General features: G+C 40.1%; 1 protein-coding gene across 3 annotated transcripts; it reads left to right on the top strand.

Annotated features, from left to right (window-relative positions):
• Window positions 1-232: 232 nt before the first annotated feature.
• On the top strand, window positions 233-23,732 carry LOC109092050 (bromodomain testis-specific protein-like). 3 transcript variants are annotated; one of them, XM_042725792.1, is made up of 21 exons: window positions 233-380; window positions 2,763-3,059; window positions 3,171-3,308; window positions 3,399-3,540; window positions 3,649-3,770; window positions 4,050-4,415; window positions 4,503-4,631; window positions 4,725-4,934; window positions 5,942-6,117; window positions 6,394-6,668; window positions 8,661-8,753; window positions 8,844-8,972; window positions 10,325-10,386; window positions 10,536-10,698; window positions 10,897-11,229; window positions 11,486-11,574; window positions 15,388-15,499; window positions 15,595-15,662; window positions 15,750-15,943; window positions 17,608-17,806; window positions 22,553-23,732. In XM_042725792.1, the coding sequence occupies exons 2-21, from the start codon at window positions 2,862-2,864 to the stop codon at window positions 22,619-22,621; spliced, it is 3,267 nt and encodes a 1,088-aa protein (XP_042581726.1). In that variant the 5' UTR covers window positions 233-380; window positions 2,763-2,861; the 3' UTR covers window positions 22,622-23,732. The 3 variants fall into 3 exon arrangements, with proteins under 3 accessions (XP_042581726.1, XP_042581725.1, XP_042581727.1); XM_042725791.1 differs by having other exon boundaries at window positions 244-1,003; XM_042725793.1 differs by lacking the exon at window positions 10,897-11,229 and having other exon boundaries at window positions 246-1,003.
• Window positions 23,733-23,775: the final 43 nt, after the last annotated feature.

Genomic DNA, 23,775 nt, shown 5'->3' with positions numbered 1-23,775 from the left:
TTTTCCAAACGCGGATTTTCAGTCATAGAAAGTATAATGCACAGAGATTTTCTTGCTCCATTTTTTTGATTAAAAAACATGTTTATTTATTTTGTTATATTTTCCATAGACATTTCTCCTTTCTATGTATTCGTCTTGGGTTGTGTTTAACTGATGAAGCTTGCTTGAAGAGGTTTAATGCAGGTTGTACGGCGTCAACTGAGAAGCCAATCGCTGTTAAGAAAGTGCGCATGCGCAGTTTGCGGTCGCCTCCCTTCAGCTTTGCTCAGCGGTCTCATCATATCATAGTTCTCTTTGTGAGATTTTTCAAGCTGCAGGGATGACCGATGTCCAACACTCGCCAGAAGCTGACAACCAAAGCCACGGAAAAGAGCCACAATGTAATCATTTAACAGACACTAAAGAGGGGAATCGAGCTATAGCGATCGACAGAATGTTCTAGAATGGTCATGTGACGTAGACCAGCTATGTCGCACTTTTAAAAAAATACTCTGACGTGCGTGTCTGTTTCTTTTCGGAGTCCGTTCGCTATAGTAAACATAAACAGGTTTAATTGTAAAACAGCGCTTCTGAGTTGTTCAGGGTATAAAATAGAGGGAGGTTTCGATGCAATACGGTTTAAAGGAATATTTTCTCGTTTTTAAAGCAGCGAGGGGGGGAAGAAGGGAGCACGTGAGGGGTCTTGTCCAATGGGATTAGGCGCTTTCAGCAGGAGGGTATAAATACCAGGCGGTTGCCGTGAGAGACGTCCGCCATTGATGACTAACCTTTCAAAGAAACAGTGTTATTTCAAACGTATTCATGTATATGATGTTAATTTGTTCTTTTGGCGTTGAAAACCAAGCTCAAAATCTTTAAGTCGTTTTCAAAGAGGGTTTTTCGGGCGCAAAGCATCAACAAGATCCTTCGGTTGGTGAAGTTTTCCAGCAGAGCTCATCCTGCACTGCATCGTCTGTCTCAGTTCGGCAGTTTAAACTGTCTTTGTTGTTCCCGAGACGGAAAGGTAAAATTTTGGATCCAGGTTGAGCTAGCTTCATTTAGGTTAGGGGAGGGACTGTTAACTGAGCTCAATGTCAGCCTCTGACGGGGCGGGGTAATGTGTGGCTAGCTGTGCTAAAACTAGCCAGGCGCCATTTTGTGGCTCGAGGCTTGCTAACTCGATTATTCATGGGATTCATGTAAAATATACCCTAATTATCTGTAGTGTTTTATGCTTGTATAAGTTAACGTTTATCCCCAAAACTGGTTATTTAAGCAACGGCGACACTTCTGTGGCAGTAATGTTGAGCCGGAAGTTAGTAGTGTTGCGTCATACATAAGAGGTCGTCGTGTTTATATGACGCATGGCCCTGGATTGTGTAAAGGAACAAAATATATATTGCCTATAAACGCAACGTATGGTATATATTACACTCCTTAAGTATATTGAGCTTTTTGTAGTTCAATATTTTTAATTTTTCGTCTGTTTTGTTGACCTACAAAGCTGCTTCTTTTTCAGAGTAAAGTTAGATGAATGTGCAGTCTGCAGTTTAACAAATTGGCACGTGTTTGTCCACAACACACGAGAATAAACTGTCACAACGTCGCTACGTTTGTATATACAGATTCAGAACTTGTTAAACTTGTAGGTGTGAAAAATAAACAGAATCTTCATCTCTGAAGTGGACTTTATCGATGATGGACAACATTCGCTTCTCCCCTCCAAAAACAAAAAGATCCCCTTCCCAATCATAAGCAAACCAGTGTGAAACTAAGTGTTTTATATAACTTACAAAAAAAAAAAACATAATTTTTTTTTTTCGAATTGTTTTTCTTGTGTAAATAAATTTTGTAAGTTCATAGGCTTCTTGTACAGTGATTTCTTTTACATTTATTTAAATAAAGTGCACATAATGATCAATATAGTTTGTAGATGTTTTTGTGTATGAGAAAAATACTACTTTACTTTACTGAGCAGGACGATGACCTTTTAGTTTGTGGTAAGTGATGGAGGATAACCTCTGTAGCTGAGCTAAATAAAGCGTGAGAGCTTCAGAGACGATTTAAAGGAGTTTTCACTGTCCAGATTCTGAAAGTAAGAGTTATTGAGAGCTGTTATTGATCTAATGAGTAACTTTTCATCTAGAAACAGCAGTTTAAATTGGTAAGTGTTGCGCATATAAATTAAGGATATAAAGTTTTGCCTTGAAACAAATGGTAGAAACAAAGTAATATCAGTTTCTGCTTTTTGTGTTTAAGTTCATTTTACATTAGTCTGAAAAATGTCACATCGGCAGTTTTCATCTAAACAGCAATGGTCTATTTGTAATGTGCTGGACAAGTTCTCAGTATATTTTAATATCAATTTGTTTTTGGAAGGAAAGAAAGGTCAGGATATTAAGACTTTTTAGCTGGCAAGTTTCCTTCCACATGTTATTTAGTTTTTATTTTAAAGTTATTTTGAGTGAGGTATTTCAGATACTGTATTTTCAACTAATAACGATGCCTTTTGTCTTGAGTGGAGCTGAAAAGCGTTGTAGTATTCATTTAATAGGCAATAGAGGGCACTGCATACTGCATGAAACCTGCAGTAGTCCCGAGGGCTACAGTGCAGTGTCATTAACTAGGACTTTATACAGCATGTGTGTATTACTGAAGCTATTACACTTGTCATAAAAGGACTGTGTTTGCTCTAATCTGCTGCTTTTTCTGAGTTCCCTAAAAATAATTAACAGCAGTGCAGAATGGTATGAGAATGTTGACACTGCTCTCCCTGTTTACAGTGGCTCAGGCAGTGGAAGTGTAATGCTCACTGAGCTGCCTAGGTTTAGTTGCAAAAGCCTTTTCCATACTGGTCACCACTTCCTGGAACAGCTCAGACAATGTCTGATGTGAAACCCTCACAGAACCTCACCATGAATGGGAATCCCCCACCCCCCGAGTTCAAGAACTCTAAAATGCCTGGGCGCCTAACCAATCAGTTGCAGTATCTAGAAAAAGTGGTGATAAAGTCCCTGTGGAGACATCAATTCTCCTGGCCTTTCAGACAGCCTGTGGATGCGGTCCGACTCAATTTGCCAGTAAGTCTCAGCGTGCTCTGTCATTTAAAGGCTATTTTACTGATTACACAGATTTTAGGTGCAAAACTTTATAAATCTTTATGCTTGCTTCAATATTTCCACTTAATTTAGGATTATTATACAATCATCAAGAACCCTATGGACTTGAGTACCATTAAAAAGCGTCTTGAAAACAATTACTACTGGAAGGCAATGGAGTGTATAGAAGACTTCAACACCATGTTCACAAACTGTTACATGTACAATCGGGTGAGGACTCTGCTGCTGTTTTATGTAATGTTGCTAAGAATTGATGCACAACATTTGGTTTCAAACTTTTTTGTGTGTTTGTGGTTTCAGCCAGGAGATGACATTGTTCTGATGGCTCAAGCCCTTGAGAAGCTTTTTTTGGAGAAGGTGGCAAAGATGCCTCAAGATGAGTTTGAGATCTCTGCTCTGACCACTAAAGCTCCTGTGAAAGGAGGAAGGAAGCCAACAGCAGGTATCCAGGCCATTTAAATAAATTGATGACAAATTACATGTATCAGGTTTCTGCGTTGTGTATGCTAGTGTACAGTGAAAATGAAGTTAGTATTTGCATTTTTTGCAGTGTTAAAGAGGCCACAGTCTCCTGTGTCTGAAGTGGTTTTCCAACAAACAGTGACCGTCATCCCTCCAGATGCTCTCCACACAATTCCCTCTGCTCCCCTCTCTTCACAACTCACAGCCAAAGTCAGTTCCTCTCAAACCTCCTCCACTTGCACCTCTAACATGTGTATCAGCTGTATCATAAGCCTCTTGTACAAACTGAACTCGGGTGTTAATACTCATTGTATGCCACAGTAATTACAGTGATTTGATAGGAACATCCTATTTTTTTCCTGAATTTCACAATCAGTACGTTTATTTGTGTTGATTGTATTTTTTTTGGATGTTTAGTTTTGTGTTTGAAAAAAAATTTTTTTTTTTTTTTTTTAGTTAACTGTATTCTGCATGTACCCTTTCTTTCAGTTGAAAAATGGTGTGAAAAGAAAAGCAGACACTACGACCCCTTCTGCCTCTTCCATCACCAGCTGTGAGTTGTCCCCTTGTGTAACAGAACCAAAAGTCCTTAAGTTATTCTCCAGGCGAGGCAGCGGCCGACCCATCAAACCTCCCTGTAAAGACCTTCCTGAATCACCACCACAGCATCAGGTGGGCAGAAGGACCAAACTCTCAGAGAGACTCAAATACTGCAGTGCCATCCTGAAAGAGATGTTTGCCAAAAAGCATTCTGCCTACGCCTGGCCCTTTTATAAGCCTGTGGATGCTAAGGCACTGGGCCTTCTTGATTATCATGAAATCATTCACCAACCTATGGATATGAGTACCATCAGAGTGAGTACCATGGTAGTGTTAATATTTTTGGATAAGCTTGGCTCACTGTTATTGTTTTTATGTAATGGACTTATTTTTTTCTATTAGAAAAAGATGGAAGCTTGTGAGTACACCGATGCATTGCAATTCGCTGCAGATGTGCGGCTCATGTTCTCAAACTGCTACAAATACAATCCACCCAGCCATGAGGTAGTGGTCATGGCAAGAAAACTTCAGGTGTGTCTTTAGATGGTTTGATCATCTTTTAAAATCCAGTGTTTGTCTTATTTTTCTATGGGTAAATGCGGAATATTTGTATTTTTCACCCAGGATGTTTTTGAGTTTCGCTTCTCCAAGATTCCTGACGAGCCGAGGAATTCAGCACCATCCTCTAGTCAGAACAGAGTAAGGAAGGAGAGAGCACACAGTCCGTCCAGCTCTGAGAGCAGTGACAGCGAATCATCGTCTCCATCAGAAAACTCCTCAGACACAGAAGATGAAGAGGAGAGAGCGCAGAGGCTTGCCAGCCTGGAGGAACAGGTGAGACTTGTAAATAGACATTTGAGTCCTCTCAAACATACACACATTATAGTCACGCCCAATGTGGTGCTGCCTCCTTCAGAGAATTTTATGGCAGTATTGCATGTGTTCTTTGCAGTAAAAACAATTCCAGAATGTTCTTTGCCAAAAAGCGAGAGAGGTCTCTTTTAGGTACATACTTGGGAGGACTTTAAAGGGATACTCCACCCCAAAATTAAAATTTTGTCATTAATCACTTACCCCCATGTCGTTCCAAAACCTTTAAAAGCTTCGTTCATCTTCGGAACACAATTTAAGATATTTTGGATGAAAAACAGGGAGGCTTTTGACTGTCCCATATAGACTGCCAAGTAAAATACACTGTCAAGGTCCAGAAAAGTATGAAAATCATCGTCAGAATAGGCCATCTGCCATCAGTGATTCAACCGTAACGTTATGAAGCGATGACAATACTTTTTGTATGCGAATAAAACAAAAATAATGAATTTATTCAATGATTTGTAGCCCCATTTTGGCAAACCTGAGCAGTACGCAGGCACAGAAGAGTGTACGCTGCCTGTGTACTGCTCAGATTCGCCAAAATTTTACTTGGCAGTCTATGGGACAGTCACAAGCCTCCCTGTTTTCATCCAAAATGCTGTACATTGTGTTCCGAAGATGAACAAAGCTTTTACAGGTTTAGAACGACATGGGGGTAAGTGATTAATGACAAAATGTCAATTTTGGGGTGGAGTAACCCTTTAAGTCTGTGCAATTACAAAGTGATTTTTACTTGTGTTATTATAGTGTTGTGCTGTAAACTTAATAGGTGTCACGCTTAAGCATGTTGCTAAATCGAATCTTCCATGCCAGTATGAGCATTCAAAATCAGCCTGCCGTGAGGGTTTGGATGCTGCCCATTTGTACAGTAGGCAGTGGAAAAAATAGCTTGCTAAGTTTTGAACTATAGATTGACAGTGTTTATATGTGTACCCTTATATAATGTCATTTCTGTCTTTACTCACCAGCTGAAAGCAGTACGAGAGCAGCTGCAGTTACTGACCCAAACACCTCTCTTGAAACCAAAGAAAAGGGAAAAGTCCAAGAAGAAGAGGAAGAAAGAGAGAGAGTCCAGTAAGCGGAAAGGTGAAGAAATAAAGAAACCGGCAAAAATAGAGAAGAGGTCTAACAGCAAGTCATCAGGGTAAGAAAATGTGTGGTGCTTGTGGGTGCACATCATGCCCATTTCTACCCTAAGTATCCACCTTGCCACCTGATATTGCAAACTGGTGTGACTGGTTATTTTAATGTACTAGCCCTATATTAATTATGCACACACTGGTTTGTAGTACAAACACGTTTACCATTTACTGGACTTTGTTATTCTTTTCATTATTTCCATACAGCAGCTAATGAATTTATGTTTATGTCAAGAGACAAATTCTCAAAGAAATCAAAATTACATCAACTTTGTTCTCAGGCGGAAGGAGAGCAGAGCATATGACTCCGAGGAAGAGATGAATACATTACCCATGTCTTATGAGGAGAAACGGCAACTGAGTTTGGACATTAACAAGCTTCCTGGAGACAAGCTTGGCAAAGTAGTGAACATCATCAAGGCACGAGAACCCTTGCTTAGAGACACAGACCCTGAGGAGATCGAGATCGACTTTGAGACTCTTAAACCTTCAACTCTTCGAGCTCTCAAGTGCTATGTTGTTGCTTGCCTCCAAAAGAAACCGAAAGAAGCTGACAGTAAGTACTGTTCGGTCAATATTACGAGCTTTTATGCTGAGACACATTATATATATGAAAGATGGTACTAAAAGCTTTTCACACCACGCGTAATACAACTGAATAGCATGCAAATCTGAAATATTTGCATATGTTTTTCATACTACAACTACATACGCCAAGTCAGGGGACACTTTTCATCATTATCTGGAAAAAATGTAATTCCCGCAGTATATCAGTACATTATTTTTGCTTCACTGTGAAAGTGTTCATAAAGGATTTTTTCCCTCACTTTTTCTTTCATGTGTATGGTTTACCTAAAAGACTAATTAAATATATATATTTTTGATTATTATTTAGAACTTAAACATGGTTAGTGGTTAAAATACGGAAACTTATTCTACAGCTCTTACAAAATTGGTGTGTAAAAGGAGAATTTTTATCTTATACAGGTCCTTCTCAAAAAATTAGCATATTGTGAAAAAGTTCATTATTTTCCATAATGTAATGATAAAAATTAAACTTTCATATATTTTAGATTCATTGCACACTAACTGAAACATTTCAGGTCTTTTATTGTTTTAATACTGATGATTTTGGCATACAGCTCATGAAAACCCAAAATTCCTATCTCAAAAAATTAGCATATTTCATCCGACCAATAAAAGAAAAGTGTTTTTAATACAAAAAAATTCAACCTTCAAATAATTATGTTCAGTTATGCACTCAATACTTGGTCGGGAATCCTTTTGCAGAAATGACTGCTTCAATGCGGCGTGGCATGGAGGCAATCAGCCTGTGGCACTGCTGAGGTGTTTATGGAGGCCCAGGATGCTTCGATAGCGGCCTTAAGCTCATTCAGAGTGTTGGGTCTTGCGTCTCTCAACTTTCTCTTCACAATATCCCACAGATTCTTTATGGGGTTCAGGTCAGGAGAGTTGGCAGGCCAATTGAGCACAGTAATACCATGGTCAGTAAACCATTTACCAGTGGTTTTGGCACTGTGAGCAGGTGCCAGGTCGTGCTGAAAAACGAAATCTTCATCTCCATAAAGCTTTTCAGCAGATGGAAGCATGAAGTGCTCCAAAATCTCCTGATAGCTAGCTGCATTGACCCTGCCCTTGATAAAACACAGTGGACCAACACCAGCAGCTGACATGGCACCCCAGACCATCACTGACTGTGGGTACTTGACACTGGACTTCAGGCATTTTGGCATTTCCTTCTCCCCAGTCTTCGTCCAGACTCTGGCACCTTGATTTCCGAATGACATGCAAAATTTGCTTTCATCCGAAAAAAGTACTTTGGACCACTGAGCAACAGTCCAGTGCTGCTTCTCTGTAGCCCATTTGCTGCACACGCCTGTGCACGGTGGCTCTGGATGTTTCTACTCCAGACTCAGTCCACTGCTTCCGCAGGTCCCCCGAGGTCTGGAATCGGTCCTTCTCCACAATCTTCCTCAGGGTCCGGTCACCTCTTCTCATTGTGCAGCGTTTTTTGCCACACTTTTTCTTTCCCAAAGACTTCCCACTGAGGTGCCTTGATACAGCACTCTGGGAACAGTCTATTCGTTCAGATATTTCTTTCTGTGTCTTATCCTCTCGCTTGAGGGTGTCAGTGATGGCCTTCTGGACAGCACCTGACGGCAGTCTTACCCATGATTGCGGTTTTGAGTAATGAACCAGGCTGGGAGTTTTTAAAAGCCTCAGGAATCTTTTGGCGGTGTTTAGAGTTATTTAGTTTTTTAGTATGATTAGGTTAATAGCTCGTTTAGAGAACCTTTTCATGATATGCTAATTTTTTGAGATTTTGGGTTTTCATGAGCTGTATGCCAAAATCATCATTATTAAAACAATAAAAGACCTGAAATATTTCAGTTGGTGTGCAATAAATCTAAAATATATGAAAGTTTAATTTTTATCATTACATTATGGAAAATAATGAACTTTTTCACAATATGCTAATTTTTTGAGAAGGACCTGTATTTATTGTGTGATCTTTTTACATTATTAGAAAAGAAGCTCCAGAAGAAGTCTAAAATCAAGGAAATGGACCAAGAGCTGCAACACACACATGGAGAATCAAATAATAATAAAAAGGGCAAAAGTAAGTATAGGTATTTATTTGTTCGTTCTTTTTTTTTATGTCGTCATATAAATGCAGTGTAAACCTATATGTTTCCCCTTCTGTGTGCAGTTGAAGCGGAAGGGGAGTTTAAAGACATGAGCCGTCCGTCTCGTCTGAGTGACAGCAGCAGCAGCTCGTCCAGCTCTGACAGCAGTAGTAGTGACTCTAGCTCCTCTGATAGCTGTGACTCTGATTCAGGTTAGCTGCTTCACACCTACCCACCAACCCTTTTATTCACTCACTGTCTCTGAGGCCAGTCTGTTCCCCCTGCTATCAATCTGGCCACTGGTGCAGAAAACAAACCAAAAATTGTCAAGCTTACTCGGACACGCCCCCAGCATTATAAAGTTTCACTTATTTCATCTTAACAACTTTTTTTTCCCCAATTAAAAAATGGTGTTTGTTTCAATTTTTTGTGTTCACTTCTTGTGTTTTACCACTTTTGTAATATAAAGAAAATTGTGCACTTTTGGCTCTAGATAAAAGGTAAAAGAATGTTTTAAAAGAAAGTTTTATTTTTTCTCTCTCGCACTCTTTCTGTAGTTTTTGTTGGGTGCTATTATTTATTTGTTGTTTTCAAATGTTTGATATTTTGTTCTTGTTTCATCACAATCACTTATGTTGTTGCTGTAGTTTAAGACCAGCTGGCTCTTGGTATGGGGTTTTCTTTGTTTTGTACACTCACAGCACTTTCAAGTTCAAAATAGTGGTAAGGGCTTAGAAGAAACGCCAGTTTCTAATTTGGACCTTCACCAAACATACCTGAGAGCACAGCAGTTTACGTGTCACATGCTATTGTCCCAGTTAAGAGTTACAGCTGGTCTGTTTTAAACTGCTGCTTTGAATCATTACTGTGTGGTTTCCCCTGTTGCATTACATTGTAATTTCACTTTTTGTTCTTTGTTTGAGGTTATGCATAGATGTATATGTAATGATAATCTACAATAGATTGTAAAAAGCATACATCGATATGTTGTATGTGAGGTACTTTGATTGTAAACTATAGTTGGAACATGGAAGGTAGGACCAAAACAAGCTGTCATAAGTCTGTTGCATATTTTGTAGATGTGTGAATTTTTATTTACCTGAACAGGTATAAAGCTTACTCATTGAGCTTGGTGTTTAACACCCAGGGATTTAAATAAAACACATTTTCATAGACAACTGTTGTATGTTAATATAAGTGTTGTGTTTTCTTTCCCTTTGCTTTGTCATTTCACATCGTTTTTTTTTTTAATTATTATTATTTTTTTATTCTTTATTAATCACATTGTTTACTCGCATAACAAAACACTTTAACAAGTTGCTCACACTACTTTGAAGAAAAAAAAAAGACCACTTGTAATGAAACTTTTTATGATTTATTTGTATTTATTTACAGGGATTGTGACACTTTATAGTACTTAAATTGCATACACAGTTTGTCTGAACTCCAGTAATAAAATATAAACGGAGCAAACCAGCAGGAATGCCCTTGGGATGGGGTTGGCCTTTGCCGCAGTCATGACTGAAGTGAAATGACCTCAGTGTGCATTGTGCATGTCTTACAGAGCAGAAAGCTAAGAGGAAGCAAAGCAAATCCCCTGGCCATGCCCACAAAATTAAAAACAAGGTAAAAAGCACACAAGCCAATAAGAGACAACCAATATTAACTGGCCTTCTCCCACTCCTTTAATATTTGGCACATGGAGCATTTCACTTCATGTAGTGCCAGATATTTCCTGAGTGAAATATTGCCCCCTTGTCCCCCTTCCCAAACAGGCATCGCGGCAGGCCGTTGCTGAGGTAAAGGACTCTTCTTCTGCCTCAGTCATGATGTGCCAGTCTCGTCCAGCATCACTAGTCTCAGAGGCAGACTCCAAAGACCTGTTTGCGTCACAACAAGTAAAGCATCCTGCCGAGGACATCATTATGGCATTCCCAGGTTAGGCTCGGTGCCATTGATCAAACTTCTGTTCACTTAATGTGTTTTCTGTGGCCACATCATGATGTACAAAACAAATTAAATGACCTCCGAAAATGATTTCTTTATTACTCATATGGAGAACAGATAGTTGTTGGCAACTTTGATTTTTCACCTGAACACTTTTCTGTCCATCCCTCTACCCTCCTCCTGCAACAGCATTACACAGTCGGCTGCCTCCTCAGCCGTCCAGACCTAGTGGCAAAGCTGCCCCACTACCTCATAAAACCTGGACTGCCCCTTTACCGCTCAGCCTACCTTCAGACCAGGCCATCAACCCTTTATGTAACACTTCTGTCACCTCCCCCTATAAAGACAACACAACCACCCCACTCAAATCTTCCCACTTGTCGATTTCCCCACACACACCGACCTCACTCCTTTCAGATCCGTCATTCCCCCGTAGTCCTTCACTCGACCCGCAGGTCTCTCAGGTTGGCCCCCCATCACCTGCTGCTGCAGAGAAGCCTCCACTTAAATCTGAGCAGGAAGGTAAGAGGTCGCTTGATGTGTCACCTCCGCCGATCTCCGTCCCTCGCTCGCTCCCCTCGCTCTGTTAACATTGTTCATCTGCAACTTTTCCCTTCCATTGTGAGTTGACATTGTATGTTCATCATAACTGTGGTTTGTTTTGAGTTAGTTGCATGTCATTGCTGTCTCTCACTTATAGTGCTGCTTTAATGCACGTAAAACACGATACCAATTCAAAGTAAATTCCATCTTTCTCTTCCTCCCCTCAATCTTGCAGGTGTTCTTCCTCTTCTGTCACCACTGACCTCACCTCCTGCAGCCATTCCTGTCACAGGAAGCCAGCCTACCTCCAGCTCTCAGTTTGAGGTAATATATATTTCTGCTAAACTTGTCTTTGTATGCAGAAAAACTATGCAAAAAGACTTTAACTTGTTCAATTTATTAGATTAAGTTGTCATTTAAAATAGATTGTTAGAATAGTTTGTTGCAAACACTTTTTTTTAAAAAGTACACTACACAATTTAAGGCTGGAATACACTACACAATTAAAATTTGAACCGGTTTTAAAAACTAGGCATCATACGCTTACTGACTTTGTACTCGGTCACATAGGAAAAACTGGCCATTATACACTAAACAACTGAGGATTACACTACAAGACGTTAAATTTGTTCTGATCACAACAAACTTACACAGAAATCATGTAACTTGTTCCTAGATGTGACAATGATATGTGTTCTAAAATCAGCTCAACATATCAAACGTGTTTGATATCCTCCGACTGGCTGGAATCTTTTCATCCAAAGATTCAAATTTAACTTGTGTGGAAAACTGGCATAATATTGCATAAAACGTTTGTGAATAAAGCGCCGTTTCCATCCAGTGTTTCAAAGAGAACAAAATCGTTACTTCCTGATTAACTAGCACTATATTGGCGCTTTTCCGCTGCATGGTATGGCTCGGTACGGCACGGCTTGCATTTCCACTGCCGTTTAGTATCGCTTTAGAATGGGCGGGATTATTTACACTTCGTTATTGTTGTGCCACATCTACTGCCACAACTCTTAAAAAAAACTTTTTCAATCCGCGTCACCCCATCAAGCTCTCGCTGGATCTGCTCCTCTGCTATCAACGAGATGAAAGTCTGTACTTCCACAACAGACAACAAAACTTTTTGGTTGTTAAAAAAGGTGCGCTCGTTCAAAACGGTTGCATTCGATCGTTGGCTGGCTGTGCTGATTTAAATCTAGCGTTTCTTTTGTGTTTGTGTCGCAAGTTCAGTGACGCAGGTAGCGACGATTCTCTCCGGCCAATCCGTGATCAGCAGAGTTTACAAGTCACGTTTTGGTAACGGTACTGTTCACTAGGAACCTCGACCGAGGTAGTACTAAAAAAAAGTACCAGGTACTGTACCCAGTGGAAAACCCCCCAAAAGTGATACCATACGGTGCCATACCGAGCCGTACCATGCAGTGGAAAAGCAGCATATGTCACTTACCTCCTTGACGTAAGGTGTTGTGGGGATTCGTAAACAACAGTGGTAGTCGGGACACAAGATTTAATCTTTTCATCTCATGTAGTGTGTAGTGGACGACAACCGATGCCACGTCTGTGACGCTTCACAACATCAACACAGAAAGCATAAGCATGTTTAATTTTTTTTCCGTTGTCCACGACGAGTTCCGTCACATCTGTGTAGTCCGACATGTTTGTTGTTACCCATGACACGACAAGATTTTATCGTTCCCTTTTTATCATGGGGTCCTTTCTCCTCTCAATTCTGTGCCCGCTTGAACTCACCCGTTATCAAACGGTCCTGCTTGTTTTTTATTTGTATGTGTGTGCACACTGACTTTGCAAGTTTACGTAGTTTTACACATTCGCAGATCTTCCCATTATAACAAAATGAGAACAAAGCATACATGATGTACTGTCACAATATTGAAAATATTTATTTTACCATGAAGGCGAGCCAATGGATGTCACACAAGCAACGTGCAAACTTTGTGCAAGAGTTACGCCGGTGAACGTGTTAACTTCAGTCAATTCACTACACAAAGTTAAAGTAAAAAAATCTCACAGATCTTAACGCTGCATTAACGCCGCATATTCTCAGAGACAATGAGAGACAAGTCTACTTCAACATATGCTGAGAACGGTATATAACTGTCTTAAATTATTCCGTTAATATTTTTCTTGTGGCCCGTATAGTGAAAAACATGAAAAGAAACATATTTTGCACTAAACAGGTTGTTTTTGAAAATCAGTGTATGAAATAAAGCTGCTCTTTATTTTCATTGACAGCAGTGTTAATCATTTTAATTATAGGCCTTTAATTCATTGTATAAATTAATTTTATACAACATCTTTTTGTTTTGCTTTTTAAATTAAGCTTATAACCTAATCTTTTATTATCCTCACATTGTGTTATGTGGTGATGCGCTATGAATTTGAGGAATTGGGCAAATTATTTGTAATTTAATAATAAAAGTAAGTGTATGAGCCATATTCATTTTGTATTATTTTATGTAGTTTTGTCCTGTGCCACTAGGGGGCTGTACGTGTTTTGTGGCCTAGCTGATCTCAGGTCAGCCCAAGTAGGGCATTTAACTCAGAGGAAATCCAGACACAGGTGTTGCTGATTAGGGGAAGCAAACAGTTTTCGACTGTGCTTTTGTGTCTTGCCTTAGGTGGTGAGGAATACGGTTTGTTGTTTTGGTTACATGTATTATGAGTTAAGATATTGCCGCTGTATGATATACGGAGGAAAATAAATTTGCTAGATAATAGTAACATTACTGAACTCTCCGTTTGTATTATGTGAGGACGCAAGGGCACACGTCTAAACTTAATCCGTTGTATTAGCAACCAGTACTAGACTTCGTGTAGGACTTAGTCAGTACATATGTGAGGTAGTAATGGTAAGCGTGTTAATTTGATGAGTTTTATTGGCCTACACTAATTGGAAATGCTAAATCCTCTTAATATTGCCAATATTTGATGCTTTTGACATCTCTGGCAATAGCTGACACATGATATGCCGCAACTTGTCTCTGACAACCCGATGTCTTAACAAACCTGTGCATTAAGTGATGCAGAGAAAATTCAGAGTAACAAAACTATAGCAGCAACAAGTCTGTGTTGACTGAATATACTTAACAGCTTCTACAGTTAAAGATAAAGCTTAGAGCACCCTTTTTGATGAGTCCTTTCAATGTTTAAAAAATTTAGTTTTTGAATTAAATCTTAAAAATGTCTAAATATTTAATGCATTATTTAATTATAATACCATTAATATTTACTTAATTTAAATATCCAAATAGTTAAGTACCGGTATTTAAATAATTAACCCTTCTGTGCTGTTGGTGTCTGGGTTTATTTGTTTACTTGTTTTTTAAATGACATGAGACTTTAAACATTCCTGAACATAATATTTAGCCCCTAAAATGTGAATTTTACCAGGGGAACCCCATTAAAAAAAATTGTATTTTACCCCCTGGAACCCGGGGGACCCCCCTTGAAACACGATTGGGCTAGTTTTGAGTAGCAATTGGGTGGGTTTTGTTGTGAAAACCTGGTAACCCTGATGAAATCTGTCAACTGAAATCTAGAGACTGGCTCTCATTGTGTCTAAACTGGACGTGACAGAGCAACTGGCATTACTGATTAGAATGGGTTCTATAGCATTTTGTTGCATTGCGCACTGCTCACGTCCAGTATAGACACGGTGTCTGACTTTCGGCAACTAGTGTCAACTTCTCCCTGGAGAAAGAGGAACGAGAGAGAGCTTGTAAACTCCAGGTGGAAGCTGATCGGAGAAGACACAGACAACAACTGATTCATTTAGAAACTAATCAAGTGCCAGTCTTTATGGATGCATCACTGAATCAAATGATTCCATCAAAACATTCATTCAGCAACATTCATACTGCAGTGTTGCTCTGAGATGCACAAATGTTCTTCTTCACCTTTTTTTGTGGAACTGTTTTCAGTGAAGAAACAGAAAAAAAGACAATATTGTGTCTAAACTGACTCAGTGTTAACTTCTTGTTTATTAAACTCCTTAAAAAAATTATACAAAGTTTGTGTAAGAAGGGTTTGGATCCAGATGGATGGTGTTCGGCCTGGTTGTTGTTGGTGACACACAAATCACTTTTTGTGCTTGCTTTCTTTCTGCAGCAGTGTAAATTGTTGTCACCTCTGCATGAGAGTCCATTAAACAACATGAGGGATGAGCAGAGCTGCCCAGAGACACTGGAAGAGCCCTCAATTCAGCTGCACAAAATGCACGGTCAGCATTTTTCCTGCCGTTTTCCTCCGGAGTCCTCTCCTTTTTCTCAATGGTTTCTTGAAATTTTCTTGAAATGGGTTCTTCACGTTTTCTAGGAGCTAAGTATGATAGCAGTGAACTATGCAAGCCCATTCAAGATGCAAAATCCAACCTGCCTAAAAAGGTACCAATGCTTTATATGGGTAGCAGATGAAAAATGCACTCTTTGGTGTTCTCTCCGATAACCTGGACCTGTTCACGTGTGTTTAAGGATATTGTCCTAAAGCATGTTGACTCCTGGACAAGCTTGGGGAAGATGGCTACTCAAACTGCTTGCCCAATCAAATCATCTAAGGAAAGTTTCCAGCAGTTTCGGAAAGTTGCCATGGAGAAAGAGGAACGAGAGAGAGCTCGTAAACTGCAGATGGAAGCTGGTCGAGAGAAGAGCAGCACAGACAAAAGCGGGTATAAACAGAATCTTATTTTTAAGGCAACAGTATATAAAGCTGTGTTATGTAAGTTTCATTTTGGAGAAGTTTCAATCTCTGCATGGCTGGAGACATAATTCCAGCTGACCACAGCTTCCCATGGCTCTGTTTCAAAACCTAGCGAGTTTGACAAATGCATGATCTACACTGATCAAAATTATAAGCCTGACACTTTTGTTTTTGCCCTCATTTTTCATGAGCTGAACTCAAAGATCTAAGACTTTTTCTATGTACACAAAAGGCCTATTTCTCTCAAATATTGTTCACAAATCTGTCTAAATCTGTTTTAGTTAGCACTTTTCCTTTGCCGAGATAATCCATCCACCTCACAGGTGTGGCATATCAAGATGCTGATTAGACAGCATGATTATTGCACAGGTGTGCCTTAGGCTGGCCACAATAAAAGGCCATGTGTAACCACACCAGCCCAGGACCTCCACATCCAGCATCTTCACCTCCAAGATCGTCTGAGACCAGCCACCCGGACAGCTGCTGCAACAATCGGTTTACATAACCAAAGAATTTTTGCATAAACTGTCAGAAACCGTCTCAGGGAAGCTCATCTGCATGCTCATCGTCCTCATCGGGGTCTTGACCTGACTGCAGTTCGTCGTCTTAACTGACTTAACGGATGAATCCCGGTTTTCACTGTACAGGGCAGATGGCAGACAGCATGTATGGCATCATGTGGGTGAGTGGTTTGCTGATGTCAGCGTTGTGGATCGAGTGGCCCATGGTGGCGGTGGGGTTATGGTATGGGCAGGCGTATGTTATGGACAATGAACACAGGTGCATTTTATAGATACCGTGACGAGATCCTGAGGCCCATTGTGGTGCCATTCATCCACGACCATCACCTCATGTTGCAGCATGATAATGCATGGCCCCATGTTGCAAGGATCTGTACACAATTCCTGGAAGCTGAAAACATCCCAGTTCTTGCATGACCAGCATACTCACCGGACATGTCACACATTGAGCATGTTTGGGATGCTCTGGATCAGCGTATACAACAGCGTGTTCCAGTTACTGCCAATATTCAGCAACTTTGCGCAGCCATTGAAGAGGAGTGGACCAACATTCCACAGGCCACAATCAACAACCTGATCAACTCTATGTGAAGGAGATGTGTTGCACTGCATGAGGCAAATTGTGGTCACACCAGATACTGACTGGTTTTTGGAACTGTACAGGGCAGATGGCAGACAGCATGTATGGCATTGTGTGGGTGAGCGGTTTGCTGATGTCAACGTTGTGGATCAAGTGGACCAAAACAGTAACATTGCACATTTTAGAGTGACCTTTTATTGTGGCCAGCCTAAGGCACACCTGTGCAATAATTATGCTGTCTAATCAGCATCTTGATTTCCCACACCTGTGAGGTGGATGGATTGTCTCGGCAAAGGAGAAGTGCTCACTAACACAGATTTAGATAGATTTGTAGAAAAAGTCTTAGATCTTTGAGTTCAGCTCATAAAAAAAATGGGGGAAAAAAACAAAAGTGTTGCGTTTATAATTTTGTTCAGTGTAAGTTTCTATTCTATTATTAATTTGCAGTCATATCCCCATGGCCCACATTTGATTATTATACGACTGTTCTCACTGATCTAGCTAACAGTGTGGCCTTTTAATGATTTATAGTCTAACGCAGCAGCTTCAGAAATCCAAACTGGACTGCCCGCCTTCAAAGCCAGAAGTGGAGTCAGCAGAGCTGCCTCTGATGGCAGCCATCTTGGATACCCCCAAAGCCCCTGAGCCCTCCTCTCTTCCACAGAGCTCTGTAGACAGAGAACGCGAGATGGCCCGCAAGAGAGAGCAGGAGCGCCGCAGGAGAGAGGCTGTAAGTACTTTGCACACCAAGTATTTTAGGAAGTAACTTTAAAATGTTGATATTCAAAGGAATAGTTCACCCAAAAATGAAAATTCTGTCATTACTCACCCTCATGTCGTTCCAAACCCGTAAGACCTACGTTCATCTTCCAAACACAAATTTTTTGATGTAATCCGAAACTTTCTGAGCCTGCATAGACAGCAATGTAACTACCACGTTCAAGACCCAGAAAGGTAGTAAGTACAATGTTAAAATAGTCCATGTGACATCAGTGGTTCAACTGTTATTTTATGAAGGTACGAGAATACTTTTTGTGTGCAAAGAAAACAAAAATAATGACTTGTGCCATGGGACTCTCATGAACGTGTGTTGAAGACTGGCACGGAAGAGAAGAAATTGTTGAATAAAGTTATTTTTCTTTATGCACAAAAAGTATTCTCATAGATTCATAGCATTACAGTTGAACCCCTGATGTCACATGGACTGTTTTATCGATGTCCTCTCTGGGTTTTGAATGTGGTTGTTCCATTGTTGTCTTTGCAGGATCAATATCTAATCTAATATTTATGTTCCGGAGATGAACGAAGATGTTAGGGGTTTGGAACGATGAGGGTGAGTAATTGACAGAATTTTCATTTAAATGCAGTGGATGAACTATCCCAATACATTTAAAAACATTTTATCCAATTAGGTATGTTCTTCTAGATTTATAATAACCACATACATTGTTACTTATTTTATTATATAATTATTAAGGCTGCCCCATAATAGTCGTTTAATTGTTAGTTGACTAGAAGAGGCTTGGTCGACCAAAATTTCATTAGTTGCTTAGTCGCAGAAAAAAATAAATAAATAAAAAGATCCACTGGTGAAGTCACGCAGTCCATGACTAACAGATTGCTAACATTAGTTGTTTTGTTGAAGTAGAAAATTAATAAATAAAAAGATCCACTGGTGAAGTCACGCCAGATGGAGGCGTCGGTGCGGTCACATACTCCTAAAATAGGCTACTCCGTCATTTTTGGTCTTACAGATAAGAGTAATACTTCTTTCAAATCTGTGAAAACAATAGGTTACTGTTTATAACCCCGGTTCTCTGAAACATCGAGTGGAGAGATTCACCTATAGGAAGGGAATCGGCGCCCGACCTCTACAGAAGCATCCAATTGCACCAAGTCTGGCTTGACCGACAGGAGGGCGTGCCCAATGGCAGGTAAGGGGCCGCCCCTTAACAGAGCGCATATAGCCCCTGCACGCACTTCCTTTTCTTGGTGAGCATATTCCCTGCTCGTGCAACAAGCGGGGCAAACTTGGTGGATCTCTCCACTCAATGTTTCAGAGAACCGGGGTTACGAACAGTAACCTATTATTCTCTTTCATCATCTCGTGTTTTAGAGCCACATATGTGAGATATAGACAGCTCCCTGATTGCCCAGTACACTCACAGTGAGGCCCTGTGAGCCAGAGGACGGTCACCTGGCAAGGCAGTGATTGACACATCACCAAGTATCTGACCCCACAAAAAAAGAGAGAATGCAATACTGTCCATGTAAGAAATGACATGTGGTAACATACGAGACCTGACAACAAATATAATGCCAAGGCAAATATTATAGAAATATACATGTGTATAGATTGACCTTTAGATACATAAAATAGAATAATGTGTCTGGAGAGGGTACAGATGACCTGCTTAATGAGATAAATAAGCCGGGCTGGACAACCCAGGCTTAAAAAAGAAGCCCAGCTTGCAGCAGCACAAATGTTCTGCAAGGAAACCCTTTTAAACGACACGTAAGGCCACTATGGCCCTAATGAATTGCGCTCTGAGGCCCACATGGCTGCACTCCATTTGATTCATATGCCAGAGAGATGGCTTCCACGAGCCAATGAGAGAGGCATTATGGAAATGGATTTTCCCCATGTTCAGGGGACCCATTAGATGAAGAGCTGATCACTCCTCCTGAAAGGGCTGGTCCCCGCACAACGGGACATAAAGCATTTAGCCTCTGAACCTCTGCAGTGGAGGGTGATAAGCAGAAGCTCAAACACTTTACAGGTGAAAGCTGGGAAGCATTCTGGCATAAAGGCAGGGTTAGGCCTGGGAAAAAACCCATCTCCACTGCGAGAGAATTAGTGCACGAGGGATGAACAGAGAGCACGTGCAAATCACTGACATGTTTGGCAGAAGCCAAGGCCAGGAGCAGAGCTGTCTTGAAAGATAGAACCCCCGGGGAGCCCCAATGTGTTTAAGTTTGCTCTCTCATGGGCCAGGCCCGAGAGAGCCACCCAGTCTGGGTGAGGGTGGGGGATTTCCCCGTTCGCTTGGGACAGGAGGTCCATGAGTAATGGATTGTAAGTGATTTGTGAGCATCCCCATACAAACTGGAGAACTGCTTAGAGCTGCTAGTTCGGCCGGTTTGCGCATTTGTGGTACAATGTCGCCATCTCGGTGGGTAACAAAGGAGTGACGTGGGGCTGTAAAGAGATTCTTTCTTCTCAACGAATTCATGTGATATGTTTGATTTTTATCTTTTTTGTGTGTTGGGCAACACTGAGGCCGGAGCCTTTATTGAATTTGTGAGAGAAGTGTGAAGGAAGCTGTGTGGTGACACTGCTTGTTCACTTTTTCCTCACTGTATTCCCATCTGTAAATGGGGAAACACAATGGGCTACATCAGGAACAGTGAAGCCCGTGCCAACACCCCTGACTCCTCCAACAGATAACCTCAGTTGTTTAAACAGGGAAATATGAGGGGCAGAACTGGTGTCTGGAGGGCTTGCTGCCTATGAACTTGAACTCAAAGCCACCTGTGGCCGTGCAACAAGCTGACCACTATGCTTTAAATCATTGGGAGTGGGGTTAGGGTTTTCTTTTGTATTTAAAATTTTTTTAATCCGGCCGCACAGAGGGAATCTGGCGTGGCGCAGGCTTCCTAGGATGGCAAAGTTTAAAACCCTCGTCCTCCTTTTCCTTATTGTCGTAGCACTGCTGTATTAGCACGATGGCAGGACCGAAGAGTCTTGACCGGCGATTAGCTTTCAGGGAGACCTGAAAGATTAAGCCACAAAGCATGCTCTCTGACCACCGAGAGAGCCATAGTATACGCCCACTTGTTCGGACAGTTTGATGGGAATTACGAAGAACAAGGTGATTCACCATGAGTAACTCCTCCCAGAGAATGTGGGTTATGGCGACCCTTTCTTCTGTCATCCCATGTCGACCAGCAGTTCGCTGGTAAGCGGATGGCAGGGAGTAGACGCCGGGGCTTAATAAGAGGCCTGATGAATGAATGCGGGAAAACGATCCATTTTGCCTGGAAGAACAGGCTGTGATGCTACATGTGTTTCGCACATGCAGAGAAAACCGGGAGAAGCAACTTTTAAGGGCCGGGGAAGGTCTGAGAAGACTCTCATCGTACGAGTCCTTTTCCTGGTCCGACGCATTTGAAGTACTGGCCATTTGATATTGAGGCGTGCAGCTGCTCGCACAAAACACGAGGAGGACTGAGCCGTAGGATCATAAGCCTGAAGGACTACAGATAATGGGATGGCATCCTCGTCCTTCCAGCCGTAGAAACTGCCTTTATCGTCCGCGTCTCCGGAGCCGGGCGGCCCGTCAGTGAGATGGGGATTGGGCGGCAAAATATTCTCAAAATGAGATCGCATTGGTCGGCCCGGCTAAGTGAGGCTGCTCTGCGGGAGGCCCCTGGGAGAGCATTAATCCCATCAGAGTCAGACAACCCCAAGTTTAACAAATCCAACTCGACAATCCCTGTGTGGCGGCCACCTTGAAGCCGAAAACAAAGAAAGCACTAGTTTATCAAATTATTAAAATGTTAATGCAGTCTCCTTACTGTTTTTCCCTGACCCATTCATAGCTTCTGCAATGCTCTGTGGCAAGCTTTATGTGTGTGCTTGATCGCTTATTGGGCTATGTAGGCAATTAAAAGCTCATTATAATGATTTTAAATTGTTTATTAATAAACGTGCGATTAGTCGACTATTGCTTAAAATGAACGAAAACTAGTCAACCAGAAAAAACCTTAGTTGAGGGCTGCCCTGCGATTAATATAATTGTTTATTATAATGTGTAATAACAAATATCTGTTTTGCTGTTTATTAGCATTAAATTAATAACAACAGTAAACATTGTTACTGTTATTGTTCTTACCATATAATTGTTGATTTACGATGATTATAATTATTAATAGGAAAATAACAAAAATAATTATTAACAAATATCAGTTATGTTTATAATCAGTAATAATAATATACCTTATGACATTACTGTTATTATTACAATATAAAGATGATTTACTAATTAGGTTGTTTATTATATACTATAATTCATATTAAAAGAATTACAACTATAATAACGTTATGTTGTTTATTAACCTTCATAACAAATATTATACTTAATGGTTATATAAATAACCACAATAAATATTACTGTTATTATTGCCATATAAAGATGATTTACTAATTATTTTATTATTAAATTTATTTATTTATTAAATTATAATTACTATTAAGATAATTAAAATTGTAATAACAAATGTTATATTGTTTATTAACATTCATAACAAAAATTACACTTTATGGTTTTAATAATAATAACCACAATAAATATTACTGATGTTATTGTTGTTGTTAAATATAAAAATATTTATTATTACTACTATTACTACTCCTACTAAAAATATTAATGTTTTTATCATGTTGTTAAATCATTTTTAATGTTATTTCTCTTAGATGTCCGGAGTCATTGATATGACCATGCAGAGAGACATAATGGCAACCTTTGAGAAGAACTTGGACTGAGATCGACAAACAAACAAATAAAGAATTTTTTTGCTTGTGTGTGTTGCGCTATTGTTCGGTGAACAGTGTAGGCTGTCTTTTCCCTTCCCCTACTTGCTCCAGGAGTCCTGGCGACTGAAACGGGTCTTTAGTCATTTGACGGGAAAAAATACTGCAATACAGCTGCATCACTTTACATTTGTACTAAGTTAGCTCTCGTAAAAATAAGAAACCAGTCGTTGACAGCATATGATGTTGTAAGACCAATATTTGCACCAATGATAGTGTCGAGTGTATATTCTTGTTGTTATTTTGATACGTTTGATGCTTGGATTCAGAAATGCCTGCACTGAAACATGTCTGTAGTTTCACAACAGTTTTTGTGTTCCCTAACATGTTATGTTTTTTAAATACTGAAGAATGTTTACTTCTCATGTTTATTATTGCAATCGGATTCTTTGGCACATTCCATCGACTCTTCTGCTGTATGAATATTGCATAGCTGGTCGTCTTGCGCTAGCTGTAGTCAGAACTGTAAGGGATATTCCTGTGCAGGGCCCCGTCCCTGTTTATTCTACTAGCTGGTATTTCATGTATTTGATGTAAAGCAGCAATTTAAACAGAAAATATGCTGGCTGCGTAAAACTTGTCCTGTTTAATTTATATATATATATATATCAAAAAAATATATATATATATATTTCTGTAGTGTCAGAAATGTAACCTAAGCATGTATGTATAAATATTTAGCATTTTGTTACAGGACAGCCATTTTTTTCCCAAGTGTCTGCCTATGAAGAATAAGACTTATTTAGAGGAGTTATTGCACTTCCTGTATTTCTGTTTGTATCCATTTGGAAGTGCAGTGCCATAAAGTTTCTCTTGGAGATGATCGGCAGTTCTCTGTGCCTAAAGTCAGTGGCTTCTCCAAAGCCGTGTTGATTTCAAGGTGTGATCTGGTAATTGTACTGCACTGAATTCTGACTATAATGGTTGTGTGGCAGTTTTCATCACAAGCACTTTATTCATTACACCACCATGCTGAGGTGTCACATGCTATTGTGGGGAAGAATAATATATTATTTCAAAGAAATCACATTCTAAAAAAATCAATAAAAGTATTTTCAGTAAAGTTTGTATGTTGTCACTTTTGATTAAGTTGAACGGGTCATTTT

This window comes from Cyprinus carpio, chromosome B6 (assembly GCF_018340385.1).
Source record: "Cyprinus carpio isolate SPL01 chromosome B6, ASM1834038v1, whole genome shotgun sequence".
In the NCBI taxonomy this organism is placed as follows: Eukaryota; Metazoa; Chordata; class Actinopteri; order Cypriniformes; family Cyprinidae; genus Cyprinus; species Cyprinus carpio.
This window is presented reverse-complemented; position numbering and strand designations above follow the sequence as displayed.